The sequence below is a fragment of the Halichoerus grypus genome, chromosome 9 (assembly GCF_964656455.1).
Source record: "Halichoerus grypus chromosome 9, mHalGry1.hap1.1, whole genome shotgun sequence".
In the NCBI taxonomy this organism is placed as follows: domain Eukaryota; kingdom Metazoa; phylum Chordata; class Mammalia; order Carnivora; family Phocidae; genus Halichoerus; species Halichoerus grypus.
In genome coordinates this window covers 69633448-69650433 of record NC_135720.1, presented here as the reverse complement: position 1 = coordinate 69650433, position 16986 = coordinate 69633448, and the positions used below count along the sequence as shown (strand labels likewise).

Genomic DNA, 16986 nt, shown 5'->3' with positions numbered 1-16986 from the left:
GCCAGATGGCGGACGGCCCCTGATGTCACGGGCCAGGGAGCTCTTCCTGGGGACCAACAGCAGGAACAGGTTTGCAGTCCCGAGAGGCCATTCTGGCGGCAGCGTTCCGAAGGAAAAAGGGACTGTGCGCCAACTTCAAAGTTGTGAACATTGGTGACTCTGGGGGTCTCGTCTGTTGTCCAAGTCAAATGCTGTGTCAAGTCAATTTTCTGTGTCGTATCTGGCTATGCTTATTTTTGTACCTTACACCGCTGAGGGTTTCATTCTGTCTGGGTGTTTTTCAACATTCACACAATTCACTTTTCACCTGTTACACCTTATATCTTAAGGGCACAATATAATCAACAATTTCGAGGTATACTCTGGTCACCTCTGGCCATGAACATGACCTTTGGCTACAGAACCAGGGGCTGCTGCTTCCCTGGGGCTTTGCTTGCCCTTCCCCCCACTTGTGAGCGCCTGGAATTTCACCTGTGCCATGATTCCCAGCACTGGACCACGAAAAAGTTTTCACCAGTTTGGGGTGAAATGCAGAAGCAAAGGGCCATGTAGAGAGTCATAACACAAAATTCGTTCTATGTAAAGACATGCCCTTTCTTCTAAATTAGGTCCTACTTCCTTTTTGGGGGTTAAGATTCCCTTTATTTTGGGGCGCCTGGGGGGCTCAGTGGGCTAAGCGTCTGCCTTTGGCTCAGGTCATGATCCCAGGGTCCTAGGCTCGAGCCCCGCATGGGGCTCCCTGCTCAGCGGGGAGTCTGCTTCTTCCTCTCCCTCTACCCCTCCCTCCCACTTGTGCATGTGCGCTCGCTCTCTCTCTGAAATAAAATCTTTAAAAAAAGAGATTCTCTTTATTTTATGAAATAATGGCAACCTAATATTTCATAAAGCCCTTCCATGGCAAAATAGCTGGCAACCCCAGATGCTTGTGCTCATTTTTGGAAATGTAAAGTCTTCTTAGAAGCCTGGAAGGCCCCTGCTCCGAGGGCCCTCCACCACCACGCTGTTCATCTTGCACAGTGGTCACCTGGTATCAGAGTCCGGGAGGAGGAGGGACACTCCTGGGTTAACCAAGGCTGACACCAACCTGCCAAAGCATCAGAGTTGACAGTTAACTATGCGACAATCAGAAAAATGTTGGCCCAGTGTGTAATTTAATCACTTATTTCTTCCTAATTATGTCTTTGGAATTTAGCATCTTAATGAGAATATTAAACTTCTTTTCATGGCCTCTGTGTCACTCACATTTAAATATTGTTAAATAAGTGGTTAAATAAGTCCCTAAAAATATATTTACTTTGCTGATCCCAACTTCATCTCCCTGTTTTGGAGAGAGGTGCTTGAAAATCTGTTAGCACCAAAGAAACAAATAGTTTGGGACCCCTGGCACCCAAGAAGCCCCCATGCTGGGACTACAACATAACCTTTAGGAGTATTGAAAAATAAATTAGGCATTGGAGTCAGAAAGACCTACGTTTGGGTCTCAGCTCACAACTTACTAGCTACGTCACCTTGGGTTAATTATCTCTCCGAGTCTCAGGTTCCTCAACTACAAAATGAGGTCAATAACGGTACCTACCTGCACAGCGTGGTTGTGTTTAGGACAGTCTTGGTGCTTGGTAAATATTCAGTAATGGTAATATTGCCTTCATTGTGAATATGGGCTATTTACAAAGCACAAGCCTTCACAAGAGTCATGTTAGACTGAAAAGGCTCTTTTTGATCATCTGGCTCGATCTCAGCATTTTATAGATGGAGACAGGGGTAGAGGGTGAGATCTAGAGAGAACACAGAACCAAGGAGAGGCAGACCCTGGACTTGGTTTCTGGGGTTAGCCCAGGGTTTTCTCCACCACATTGGTCTTCCCCATCTGCAAGTATCTAGTTCTTGACTTTCAAGATCTTTTGACGAGAAGGGACTATGCACATAGTTCCAAATGGTATCATTTAAAAATTAAAAATGACAAATTCTATACTATAAAAAAAATACAGATAAACAAAAAAACTGATAGAGGTCATTACTTCATTATTTCAGAATATTTACTGCGGAAAGAATTAAATGTGTTAAAAATAATGTAACAGACTATCTACTCATATAATAGAGTACTAAGATGAGGTGGATGAACAGAAATATCGTAAGTATCACTTAAAGATGTGCTTTGTGCTTTCCCCCCACTCCCCTATACTCCAAAAAGAAAAGGTGCAAACTACACCCCCCATGTCAATCCAACTTCTTGATTTCTCAGGAATTTGAAAAATCAAGGATTTTCCAAGTCCTTATGCTAATTCTAGAATGCAACAAAACCAGATGGATTACGATGGGGTGTGGCTGACAGGCAAGATAATGCCAGCAACAGAAAGGAACAGAAAATCATTAGTTAAAAGAAAGGGACACAAAACAAAGCAGATACACTTTCTATTATTTTAAATCAGTAGTTTTATTACAATACACACTGACACACAGTTAGAGAAGGAATGTCCTGACATTTTCTGAGCATTTCACGGAAAGCAAATGTAACCATCCAGGCAGTCGAGTCATCCACATCTTTTCCAAATTCAAAGCAAAAGCTTTTATATTTGATAACTCAGGAAAGCAAAGTTTTCTCATTCTTGTCTATGAAACTTCAGTGTCAGAAAATAGTTATTGTGAAGTGGGCTGAGAAGGAAGGGTTTCTTTCCTTCTTGCTGTCCCAGTTCCTGCCTCTCGAGTTTCCCCCTTGACTTTCTACATGACTTTTTACGATACTGCAGATGATAGTGTGTTCAGGGGCCAAATGGCATCTACTTATTAGGCCGGCTATTATACTTCACTATAATTGAAAGGAAAGAACAAATTAAGAAAATTAAGTCCTGGAAAATGCACAAAGGCAAGGAAAAAATATCTGGGTGTATTAAAAATGAGATGCTCTTTTCACATAACTCATTTAAAAGGTTACAATTACCATAAACATTTAACTCCATTAAAGATCACTGGCAAAAACTAGCTCTTACACCTGCAAAAGGGCTCTGCGTTTATACAGGCTCGGAAGAAAGCAACATACCACGTGAAATGAGTCACTAATCCTGGTGAAGCAGGCATCAGACTATTTGGAGTTGCATAGGTGTTTTTTCAGATCCATTTTGTACAAGACACTATGGAACCTTGACAAATTTCCACCTTTCAGCAGTCACTGTGGCAGTCAGGTGTTTTATTCCCTTTAGTGCCCAAACACACAAAAGCACTCCAGGAATGAAATACTAAACTGACATTCTGGATACATTCACTACACGTTACATAACTTGGAAAGAACAAAGGAAAAAGCCCAAGCATGACTCCAGTATTTCATATAGAAAAGCACTGCAGGAGAAAACTTTGTTTAAAAACATTAAAACTCAGGTGAATATAAATACATTTTTGGTTAATCTGTGCTATAGCATATAGAAATCCTGTCAGATATTCAGTCTGCTGGGTAACTCATTTGCATTTTTCATGTCTGACTGTATTAGTAGAATATACACTGATGCATATACTGACATATATATATGCATATACATATATAAAATTCAGATCATGAAATTTTGTTTTAAATACACGTACTTAAAACCTCTACCTCTAAAAATAAATACATTAGCCTCTAATAGGCTAATTCTCAGAGTTCCTTCACAAACCAATCAGAACACAGCTTCTCAACAATGGCAGACGACCAATTAGCTGCTCTTTAAATCCATTATCTATCAGTAAATGTTTTAAAATTCAGATGTATAACAGAAATAGCATCCCCTGCACAGAACACAGATAGAATCCTGGCTTTGAAAATAAATGTCTTGGTTTCCTTGATGTTTAGTTCCTACAGATGTCTACTCTTTGCCTCTGCATTTATCTAGCAGTGGGAGAGCATTTTCTAGTGACAGCATTCTATTCCATTGGCACTACCTTCTAATCAAAGGAGTCGGCTGGCATTTCCTTTGCCGTTTTGTTCAAGGGAACTAACACGACATAGTTTGTATTTGATATCACTCCCATAATCACAGTGAGTTGTGTGTTTTAATGTATTTTACAACGTGCCAATACCACTGAGGTAAAGCAGAAGTAGCCCTGGCGTTTTTAAAGGGGGAAAAAAAAGTCTCCCAGGAGAACAACACATAAAAGGGACCTGGTGGTGTATATCTAAGTTCTACGAAGTAACTCAAAACCACTGCCAGAATGGACACATTGGATATCTGGTATTTTCGTTCAAAGAAGAGAAACATGAAAACACTCAATATACTTCCTTTAGAAAGGATGCAACTCACAAAAACGGGGCTTTACTTTTTTACTTTTACATCTCAAAAAAAAAAAAAAACTTCTTAAAATGATATAAGCCAGACCAAGTTGTTTAATATAATACAATACTTAACAACCTTGTCATTTGTTTTTGAATACAAGAATCTCAGAAATGTAGGAAATCCATGATAAATGATAGCAAGAATGTTTAATGCCATTGCCTAGATTTTTTTTAAAAGGAAAATTTACCATAGTTGAAATACAACTTCTAAAAAATACAGTGTTTTATGTGCTCACAGTTCCAGATTACTAACTTTATAAATTAAAGGTGAAAGTTATCCATATACAAACAAGGCCTCTTTTTCATTGATTTCAATCTCGATTAAACCTTTGGATATTTCAATCTTCAAATTCACAAGGTAAGGCTGAGTTTATCAGATATAAATAAAATGTTTAAAGTCCACGATGTATTGTAGCACTAAAGAAACAAATGCATCAAATATTTACAGGCTGGCTACAATACTTTAAAAAAAAAAAAAATTCAAATGTGTATCAACATCAAGCCACACTGTTTTTCCAATTTCTCTGGCTGCAAAAATGGGGCAACAGCATTTTTTCTCACTCATTTTTCCTCTCAATCCTTAAGTCAGAGGCAGGTCTTAGGTCAAAGGGCGAGGTCTTTTGGGAGGTGGTGGAGGCATGAGCTCTGTGTCAGGGTCCAGATGATGCTTTCGCTTCTGTCCTTGAGAAGCTGCCGCACATCTGTCGATGAACTCAAACAGCATCTCCTTGGTGACCGGGTTGGAGATGCTGTTGCACACAGCTGTGGACAAAGGGAGACACGGGTCTCACGTGAGGGTTAATTAAGGCAGCTGACTCACCACAGGGCAGTGCGAAAGGGGAAAGGTTTTCATCCCAATATGCTAAACGCTTTCAGTTCACCAATTGGGGTGACACGCTTCCCCCAGTAAACGATTCTCCGCCCTCCCCTGCCACCAAAATGAGTGCTTTTCTGGTGGCTACTTTTTCTTGTACCGTTAATTTTAAACCAAAACTTTAAGTGTTGGACTTACAGCCACACCTTCACTATGGTTTTCCACCTCTCCAAAACTCTTTTTATAGGATTTTAATGTACCACAACTATAGTCTATACTCAACCAAAACTTCTACAGAAAACGTGTGCTAGCATCCTTCAGTCGTGTCTGTCAGAAGGAAACTCCACCCTGTCGTGATGGCACCAGCCACTGTTTCCACTGAACAGGGAGGTGCCATTGTAGCTGGCAGATCATACTATTTTATTTTAGTAACTTGTTTAAGTAAGGTATTATAATAAAATTATGAATAAATATGGCATCTTTTCTTATGTGATCAAAATTGACCACCAGTCCTTTGAATTGTATTTATATATTTAGTTTGGGGGGAAAAAAGGACACTGGCTTAATTATTCCTATTTTCAAAGTTAACTCATCTTGTCTGAACACAGATGCTAGTTCCAACAGAACCCTTAAATGTACAATAGTAACTTTCATAAACTGCAAAACTGAAACTGGCAATTTCTGTAGTTTCTCATAAGCTTATCATATCATCAGCATCATCACTGACTGAGCAGTCTAAAAGCACACGATTCTATTAACCTTTAATCTTGGTTTTTATCTGGTTTTTTTTTTTCAGCTTCACTAAAAATACAATCCAGAGCAACCAGTTTACCTTATAAGATTAATTAATTTGTGTTGTTCTCCATGAAAGAAACTTACTATTCTGAATTCCCAAAGCATTTATATTATACCCAAAGAACTCTCTGAAGGATAGCATAGCAGGTTTCAGGAGGGTTTTTTTTTTTAATGGTTTTCATTTACTTTGTTCTCCATTGTTTGTAAAGCTATTTTAGGAGCTGGAAATTACATTTTCCCCCTGCTAATTTTGTCTTTTACCATCTGGCAAACAATGGTTTTTATAGTTCTGAATAGATCTGAAATTATCATGGCTTTTGTTGTTGTTGTTCAACAAATTCAACTTGTATACAGCCCATTATCCTGCCCTTTACACTTCTCCTTTGGGTGCATGGCACAAGCCCACAGGCCTAGAGACGGGAGTCTACAAGCCAGCTGGAGTCGACAGTCACAGCCCCTTTCCCAGCCAGCAAGCACAGGGGTCCGAATGACCCTATGCCCCATCAAGCAGAACACCAAAGCCAGCACATTTTGATTCTAAAACCTTAACGCACACTCGCTCTCTCTTTTAATGTAGCAAACATTGGTAGGTTGTCATACTCACCCATGGCAGTGTTGTACGCATTAGGAAAACTTTTGTCTGTTCTCTGTCTCATGAAGACCCAGCTGTTATTCTCAAATTTGCATTCTATAATTTTGTTGTCATACTGTTTTAGTTCTTTTGTCACCTGTTTTAAAAGAGAATTGAGGAAAATATTTAAATCATTCGAAAGGCTTTTTGCTTCCACTATGTGACAGACACATTAGGGAATGCCAAAAACACCTCAGTAACTCCTCACGCAGAGCCTTTTGTCATCTGAAGTGTCTCATCAAGCCTAAGGATATGGTGTGCACTCCCTTGTACACATGCTCATTAATCCGACATTTTATAAATAGTCGTGAAAACGGCTGTCAATATATAGCAATTAAAAGAGGCTAAGCAGAAACCAGCCACTTCTGGGCCAAATGCAAATAGGTTACCATAGGGACCAATGCCTTCAATATTTCTGCGTCCCTATGGCTTTCAGAAATTGAGGATGCTGCTTAGGTCTGTCAGCTTTCAGAAGGGTCTCACTGTCTAAGTTCCTATGTCAAAACCTAAGAAGTTCCCTTTACTAGTTGAAAGAAAAAGTTACACACAAAAAGTAAACATTAGGATCAGATTCAGGTAATGCACATCCTAAGTATTTTGCTTTTCAAGAAGTAATAACTAATCCAAATTCTAATCTTTAGGTTAGTTACCCTTTCCATCTCCAAACTACTATGAACATACAGATGAAGCTACTTTAGATTTTAGTTTGGTTGGTTTTTTTGGCTACTTCACCTCAGATGATTGAATATGAATTACAACTTACTCTATCAAAGCTAACGAGTATCCATGGTAACCATAAAACCTTTTAAAAGATATTTCATCAGGCTGTGAGGATAGTTTTCATAAATAGGAACCTAAGCTTATCTTTGCAGTTTTCAAATCAAATGCCAGTCATGGTAATATTTTAATTCTGTCCTCATCTTTCACAGCTAACAACTTTTCCTCACAATATGGTAGATTGCGATCATTTAAACTTCATTAGCATTATTTGAAATGCTCTCATTTTTCTACCCACAGATTCAATACCACCTAGGAATATGAAGGGAAGCAAATTTTTAAAAGATGCTTTCAATTCACAGATTAGGCAGTGCACATCTTCATAAAAACTATCAAATTGTATTCCTTTTCCCTTAATGAGTATTGCATTTGATTGGATTATTTGCAACTTCAACAAATCCAACAGGACCAATACATTCAGTGGCTCTGGAACAGACATGCCCAAAAAACTGATGTTCCACTTAGCAAACTTGCTAGAATTATTCTCAAATATTCATTATTCTAATCTCAATTCCCCTCCCTTTCTTCCTAAAGATCCACCTCCTTTTACTTTTGATACATTATCTATAGCCAAGTATTAGGCAACTTATTCAGCTAGATAACCACATTTATCACATGTAGGGTCTAACAGAGCTGAGTTTCTAAACCTTTCAGAGTCTCCATTTTATAATTCTAAAATGGGCAAAGGAGTTCCTAATTTACTGGGACACTGGAAGAATAATAAATGAAAGTACCTGGCACAGAGTGGCCAACGAGTAAAATTCTTAATTAAATATAAAATTAGGAAATAACATACTGCTTTCAAAAAAAAAAAACACTTTGTAAGTAAATTCACTAAAGAAACCAGGATGACATGGAAAGGTATGCTTTGAAAACAGGTGTCAAGAAAATTATATTGTATGTACTACACAAGACAGGCTTGTATCAACAACGTGCAGTTGGTACTTTTACTGACCCTCAATTGTAGTAAGTCTTTATCATATAGCTCATCATTCTTGTGTTCCTGGTTTCAGAATTGCTATAAACTATGTGCTGCTCAATCTGACTACAGCAATTAAGCAGCATTATTAGGTATCTGCGTATCTATTTGGACATGCACTAACAATAACTGGGAAACAGCCTTCTGAAAAATGCATGCACTTGCCATTATACTAACTGAAATGTATGTCCATGTTCAAGAACAATTCATTGTTCTTTAATGATCACATCAGTTATATTCCCAAGGTAGACACACTGCAAGGTACTCATTTGGTTCGGCAGTAAAATATACTTAACTGACAGAAATAATACTTCTCATATGTGCACAAACTAAAGAAAGTTGTCACTAATGATCAGATCAAGAGAATGAGGAAAACTCATTCCACAAGGGCGGAGTTTAATTTTAGTATCCAAATTCTAATTCTATGACAATAACCATCCTCAGCCAATTACGTATTATTATTTACTAAAACAAGACCCTGTTCGGCCTTCTATAATCAACTCTGTTACTCTAGTTTGAGCTAATAAGAGCTTGAAAGTAATAAGAAAATATTTATAAATCAGGATTTCGTATCTGTACTAATAATTATATTGAATTAATGAATTTTATTGTTTTTTTTAAGAAGAGCAATCAATATACAATGTATTTTATACTGAAAAATATTTTGTTCATGCATCCATCTTGTTCAGTACCACACTCTTTTTTTTTTTTTTTTTTAAGATTTTATTTATTTATTTGAGACAGAGAGAATGAGAGAGAGAGAGCACATGAGAGGGGAGAGGGTCAGAGGGAGAAGCAGGCTCCTTGCTGAGCAGGGAGCCCGATGCGGGACTCGATCCAGGGACTCCAGGATCATGACCTGAGCCGAAGGCAGTCGCTTAACCAACTGAGCCACCCAGGCGCCCAGTACCACACTCTTTATACGGTTTGAATCTACCAATAAAATGAGGTTAAGAGACAGTCCAATGAAACCGGATCTAGTATCTCTGGAGGTGGTTTTTTGTTTTGTTTTGTTTTGTTTTTTAAGAGATGGAGAGAGAGAGACAAAGAGAAGGGAGTGGGGGAGGGGCAGAGGGAGATAGAGAATCTTAAGCAGGCTCCACGCCCAGCACAGAGCCTGACACGGGGCTCTATCTCACAACCCTGAGATCATGCCCTGAGCCGAAATCAACTGGGCCACCCAGGTGCCCCTAATGTCTCTGGAGATTTTAAATTAGCAGCTCAACAATAATACCTGCAACAAAGAGCCCACAGTAGAGTCAGGTACAATCACAGGTGCTGCACTCTGCACTATTCTTACAGAACACTTCCTGTAACTTAAGTGCTAGGCAAATACCTACACTTCCAAGTCACAAAAGGCAAACCATCAGTGTTGGCTGAACTGACCTATACCGAACAGGCGAAGTTGCATTTCTATTTCTAGTAGTGGGATAAAACTCTAAAACTTGCTGTCCCTGTTTCGGGAGAGCCGTTTTTGCTATAAAGAGCTCATCTTGGGGTGCCTGGATGGCTGTCGGTTAAGTTTCCAAATCTTGCTTTTGGCTCAGGTCATGATCTCAGGGTCATGAGAGCAAGCCCTGCGTTGGGCTCTGCACTCAGCAGGGCATCTGCTTGTCCCTCTCTCTCTGCTTCTCCCCACACTTGTGCTCTCTCTCTTCCATAAATAAAATAAAATAAAATAAAATAAAATAAATAAATAAATAAATAAATAAAATCTTTTTTTAAAAAAAAGAGCCCATCTTTCTTTTCTAGAGAGACTGCACAAAGGCTTGAGGGGAGGGGGATTTCTCTGAATTAATTTGCTCTGGAGACACTTATAACAAATATCCTTAGACTGAGAAAGCCATCAGTGAGTTGTAGTGATTCTATTTTTAACTTTTAATTTTGAAATAATTTTAGATTTACAGAAAAGCTGTGTATAGATGGTATAGAGAGTTCTAGTATTCCTGTCACCCAGCTTTCCCTAATGTTCACATTTTATGTAGTATGGTGCATTTATCAACTCAAAGAAATTCACACTGGTACAACACAATTAACTGAACTGCAGACTATTCAGACTTCAGTTTTTCCACTAATGTCTTTATCTGTTCCAGGATCCTATCTAGGAAATCACACTGCATTTAGTCATCATGTCTCCTTAGTTTCCTCTGATCTGTGACAGTTTCTCAGACCTTCCTTGACACTTTTGAAGAGTACTAGTCAGATATTTGTAGAATGTTCCTCAAGTTGGAATTTTCTGATGTTTTCTCATGATTGGACCGAGGTTTGGATTTGGGGGACAAATGCCAAGAGGTGAAGTGCCTTTCTCGTGTAATATCTGGGGGGGGGGGTGATATCACGACTTAATACTGGTTGATGCTAACCCTGAGCACTTCGTTAAGATGGTGTGTGCCACGTTTCACTACTGTAAAGTTACTACTGTTCTCCTCTTCATACTCTATCGGTTAGTTACGAGTCACGATGAACAAACGGCCCCACTCAAGGAGAAGGGAAGTAAACTCCACTTCCTGGAAGGAAGAGTAAAGTTGTGGACATTTATTAAAACCACTACAGACATTACTAAGTTTCTTGAGAGAGATATTTTGAGACTATACAAATACCGTTTCTCCTTAAAGTTTTGCTCATTAATTTTAGCATTCCTCCATGAATCTTGCCCACAGCAATTATTCCTGTGGTGTTCTGCTGGGGTTTTCTCTTTTCTCCATCCCTTCTACATTTATTATCTGGACTTTTTCTGTAAGAAACACTTGTCCCACTTCCCTCATTTATTTATTTGCTTATTTGTATCAGTATGAACTCATGGATATTTATTTTATTCTTTGGTTTATAATAAAATACTACTGTCATTTATTTTATTCTTTGGTTTATAATAAAATACTACTGTCATTTATTTTGTTGGTCAAATTGTTCCAGTTTTGGCACTGGGAATTCTCTCGGATTGGCTCCTGTGTCCTTTTAATTTGCTTCCATTTTTACTTACTTACTTACTTACTTATTTTCAGCATTTACTTTCTGGCAATTCAAGAGCCTACTCTCCAGGCTCATCTTTGTATTTTTTCTGCCCCAGCCCTAGAATCAGTCATGAGGTCCTCTATCAGCATTTTATAAGAACAACATCACTCCTCAACAGTCCAGGAGGCTATGCTAAGAAAGTACTGTCTGTTCAGGTCAGAATTTAAAAGTATTATTGAGGGAAGGAGAGATAGAGAACGACAATGAGACTCTGAAGATGAATATACGTTTTACTTAGAAGTTTCCATGCCATGTTTTCTGAACTGCTCTCTGGAGCTAAACTAAGTTGGCCATTTTTTCATTTTGAAGTTATAATTCTACTCTTTGGTAATTCAAGTTCTACCTCTATAGAGTTACAGAAGGTAAATTTTAAAAACATATCTTAAGTAAATGAAACAAAAATCTTATTTTCATGTAAATAACTTCAATTTCTAGTACTTATAAAGACATAGAAAATAAGATAAGTCAGAAATGAAATGGAATTATAAAAGTTTTCCTGTGGTGTCAGAACAATACAAATAGCTTAAATCTGAATTATTAGATAAATAATCTTTTAGAAATACTACATTATAGTAGGGCCTTGATATATTCCTTTTAGAAAGTACATCCACTACTGGAGAAAGTAAAACATTTGACAAGTTACCCTCCTAAAAAAAAATGTTACACCTACCACTACTATTATTTATAAATAACATACTTTGCATTTGCTAGGCTGGAAACAGAGCAGCAGGAAGTCTCTCCCTTGGGAATGGTGGGGTCTTCAAGCCCTTCAATCAGCCATTCAATTAATCAAAGCAGCCAATAAAAAGAAGGCAACTAGAACTCTGCCTTATTTATCCTAAAGGTCACTACAGACAAGTCACAACTCCAGGGTATGAAATTCCCACTAAACTACGGATTATTACCTTCCAGTAAAGTCAGAGTTAGTCAGTTAGTTAGTTAGTTCTTACTCAAAATATAACAAATCTTCATATAGAATAACAGACATACAGATAAAACAATGATATGCTGGCAATGGTTATTGGTGGATGGTAGAATTAGGAATAACTTTCACCTGTGTCATGCTGTATTTTCCACACTTTCTATGTTAATATGTGCTTAACTTTCATATTTTTAACAATGAAAGATTCCTTAAACAACTATTTCATAAAAGAAAATAAATACCCAGTTGGTTTTTAATGCAGTGGTACAGAAAAATAAGAGATAAACATTTATAGAAAACAGTCTTGGAATCAGGCCCCAAGACCACAGTTCCCAAACTGTGCAATGAGGTATCCTCATGTGCTGCAACAAACTCACAGAGGTACTGTGGGATACTTTAAACTTTTGGGGTAACAGTGGCATGTGTTGGACACCATGCAAACTATTAGCTGGAGGAAGTTCACAATTTCAATATGAGATTCCTTGAGATGACATTATACCTTTGCAAAGCTGAATTTTGGGTAATTACTGTGATAAAAACCAAGTACCACAAAAATCAGTGTGGAACAATAAATGAAGTTGGTGGGATATAATCTGACTCCAAGGTTTGAGAAGTTATGCAATCCTTAACTGGTGCTAAGTTGTTAAAATCTAGATACTTATTAAATTGTTTGGCTCCGTCCTTTCAATCAATGGAGGTGTTAGATATTTCTTTTGGCTTAGAGATGCTGTGTATGAGGCAAAATGAACCAAGAAAGTTTCATAGCCTCTACCCTAAGTCCTTTTCATTCATTTCATTCATTCATCCTTCCCCAGATCCTAGACTCTAAAGCCACATGTAAGCTTGTATCTAGCACTTAGTGGAAACCAACCAGAGTAGTGAACAACTTTGCCTGCGGTGTAGAATATAGATCATGGTAGAGAATGAGAATTTCTATCAAGTTAATCTCATTGGTTTTGATCTAGATCACTAAAATATGTATTCCCCATTGATCTCCCCATTGTCAGCACAGTACCCAGTCCCGGAGAGATCCTCAGAGAGGATGTTAACCAAATTCAAGAGAATTGTGAGCTTCAGCTTATCAAACCAGTTTGTACTGTTTGATGGCTGGTTAAGTAAAGTAAACTAGTACTATCTCTAGCCTTTCTCTGCCTCTTTCCTCCTTTCTACCTTTTCTTTCTTTCCCCCAAAACAAAACAAAAGGTTTTAGGGTTTTAATATCCTCAGTTTGTTGTCTGAATAAACAATGCATTTGTATTTTCTGTTTCTGGGTGCCTGACATGGAGGCGAGACATCCATTTGCCATCACAGTATTAAAAGCAGCACTTCTATATATAAGACTGATGAATCACAGATCTGTACCCCTGAAACAAATAATATATGTTAATTAATTGAATTTAAATAAATTAAAAGTAAATAAATAAAAGCAGCACTTCTGCTTTTGACAGTAAAGAACAAGTAGAGAAAGTGAAAGATAGATTTCTTTGTCTCCCCCTGTCCCACCCATTGGTCAAGCAATATCAGCTATTTCTAGAACCATGTGACTCATTTTATATAAATGAATATTAACAATTTATACATTGAGCTCTTAGCATGTACGAAGCATTATAAATTTGTGACCCATACACATAATCTCATTTAATTCGCACCACAATCTTATAAGGTAGGAATTATATTACTGCTCTTCAACAGGTATGGAGTCCAAAGTTTAGAGTAATTAAATATCCCGCCCAAAGTCACAGATCTAGAAAATGGAACAGCCAAGTCTCAAATACAGGTCTCCCTGTCCAATGCCACAATGCCATTTCATATCCCACCAGCTATTACAAAGCAAGGCACTCCATGGACAATAAATGCAGAATGAAACAAATAAGGTTATTTTCCTGCTCAGAATGTGGCTGAAATTGGGTATAAAAACCTTTCCACATGTAAGTTTAAGAAGTCAGTCATATGAAAACACAAACACATTGGACCTAACGCGGCACCAACAATGCTCTGTAGATCCATCCTTCCCACCATCTGACAAGTATTATTGAGCAGCCATGTGTCAGGCACGGAGTTGTAGACTGGTGATACAGACACAGTCCCTGTCCTCTGGAATGTATAGTCTAGTGAAGAGTCAAGTGACAAATTACAAATTATGATAAGAGCTATGAAGAAAATAGATATGCAAAGAAACTAATGCCGGGAGAAAGCTATCTGGTTTTAGGTGTGGTAGTTTGAGGAGATGATATTTAAGTTGAGATTTACAATATGACGAGAAGCTGGTTTATGGAAAGAAGGAAGGACAGGGAAAGGAGAGAGAGAGAGAGAGAGGGGAACAAATGAGAGCAGGTGGGGGGAAAGGGGAGTCACATACGTCAGGCAGTGATTAACAGTATGTCCAAAGGTCTGAGGTGAAAAAAATCTTAAGATCTTGGCATGCTGAAGGAACTGAAAATAAAGAATGTTCTCTGCAAGCCTTTAAAGAGGGTTCCACATAAGTCTGACTCATTCCCAAACTCTTCCTCTCATATGGTATACCCTATATATACCCTTTTATATCATATATATATAGAGAGAGGGTCCAGCTGCCTACTTGACATCTTTATTTGAAATTCCCATAGACTTCTCAAACCTGACATATTCAAAATTCAACTCTATCTTCCCCCAAATGTACTTCTCTATCTCAATATACGGGAACTCCATTCACCCAGTTCCTCATGACAGAAACGTTGGTGCCCTCCTGATTCCTTTCCCCTTTTATTTCCCCTCATATTTAATTCATTTCCAGGGTCTATCAATTCTACCTCCAAATATATTCTACACATGTCCATTTGTCCCCTCTGTCTTTCAGATTCCTACAAGAGGCTCTTCTACATTTTCCCCAGCCCATCAATTTTTACAGTGCAGCCAGATTGGTCTTTGAAAAATGCAAGTCCAATCAAGTCATACCCTTGCTTAAAACACAAATAAAAGACATACAGGTTGGGAAGGGAGAAATAAGACGGTCTCTATTCACAGAAGACATGATAACTTACGTAGAAGAAATCTATAAAGATGCTCCTAGAACTAGTAAGTAACTCTCACAAAGTTGCAGAATACAGAGTTAATATACTAAAACCAATTGTATTTCTACATATTAGCAATGAACAGTTAGAAGTTTAAAATTTAAATGGTATCATTTACAATAACTTTCAAAAACGTGAAATACTTAAGTATGAATTAAAAAAAACATGCAGGATCTGTATGCTGACAATTATAAAACACCTATAAAAGAAAAAATCAAGGAGGACCTAAACAACTAGAAAGATACACCATCCTCATGAGTTGGAAGATTCAATATTGTTAAGGGATTGTTATCATTCCTGAATGATCTACAGATTCAACATAATCACAAGCAAAATGCCAAAAGAATTTTTTATAGATATCAGCAACCTGATCTAAAGTTTATATGGAAGGCCAAGGAAATCAGAACAGCCCAAACAGAAAGAACGATATTGGAGAACTGACATTGATTTCAAGACTGAGTATAAGCTACAGTAATCAAGACAATGTGGTATTGGTGAGCAGAGAGACACAAAGGTAAGTGGAACAGAAGAGAGTCCAGAAGTGGATCCATAATTACAAGGTCAACTGATATTTGACAAAGTTGCAAAGGCAATGCAATGAAGAAAGGATAGTCTTTTAACAAATGGTGCTGGAGCAAATTACACACCCCTATGCAAAATAATGTACCTCAACACAAATATTTCACTTTACACAAAAATTAACTCAAAATGGGAAATACACCTAAACATGAAACCTAAAACTATAAAATTTCTTAAATAAAAAACAGAAGAAAATCTTTGTGACATAGGGTTAGGCAAAATTTCTTAGAAACAACACCAAAAACATGATCCATAAAACAAAAGTTGATAAATTTTAAAATTTATGCTCTGTGAATGAAATTTATTTCATTTTCATTTCATTTCAAAATTTATTGCTAAGTGAATGAAAAGGCAAGACCCAGATGAGGATAAAATATTTGCAAATCGTATATCTGACAAAGGATTTGTATCCAGAATAAAGAACTCTTTTTTTTTTTTTTAAAGATTTCATTTATTTTTTTACAGAGAGAAAGACAGCGAAAGAGGGAACATAAGCAGGGGGAGCGGGAAAGGGAGAAGCAGGCTTCCCGCTGAGCAGGGAGCCTGATGCAGGGCTCAATCCCAGGACCCTGGGATCATGACCTGAGCCGAAGGCAGATGCTTAACTGACTGAGCCACCCAGGTGCCCCTAAGCATCTAACTCTTGATTTCAGCTCAGGTCATGATCTCAGGGTCCTGAGACTGAGCCCCGCAGTGGAGTCCACGCTGAGCACAGAACCTACCAAAGATTTTCTCTCTACCTCTCCCTCTGCAGCCCCCCACCTCATGCACACTCTCTCTAAAAAAAAAATCAATCAATCAATAAACATGGGCAAACAACCTGAACAGACCTTCACTAAGGAAGATATATGGATGGCAGATAAGCACATCAAGCCCAACACATCATTAGTTATTAGGAAAACAAATTAAAATCACAATGAGATACCACTATACACCTATTAGAATGTCTAAAATAAATAAAATTTACAAATATGAATATCAAGTGCTGACAAAAATGTAAAGCAATTGAAATCTTCTATCATTTTGCTAGCCAAAATGGTATAACCACTTTAGAAGACAGTTCGGCAGTTTCTTTTTTTTTTTAAAGATTTTATTTATTTGACAGAGAGACACAGTGAGAGAGGGAA

The 16986-nt window shown here is 37.8% G+C and overlaps 1 protein-coding gene across 2 annotated transcripts in view; it reads right to left on the bottom strand.

The window, feature by feature from the left end:
- Positions 1-2409: 2409 nt before the first annotated feature.
- Positions 2410-16986, bottom strand: part of RNGTT (RNA guanylyltransferase and 5'-phosphatase) — a 369854-nt gene continuing 355277 nt past the window's right edge. For both annotated transcript variants that reach the window (XM_078055013.1, XM_036065178.2), the window contains 2 exons: positions 6514-6637; positions 2410-5062 (listed from right to left, as the gene is read on the bottom strand). In XM_078055013.1, the coding sequence (XP_077911139.1) occupies positions 4899-5062; positions 6514-6637 (288 nt within the window). In that variant the 3' untranslated portion in view covers positions 2410-4898. The remainder of the gene's footprint in view (positions 5063-6513; positions 6638-16986) is intronic.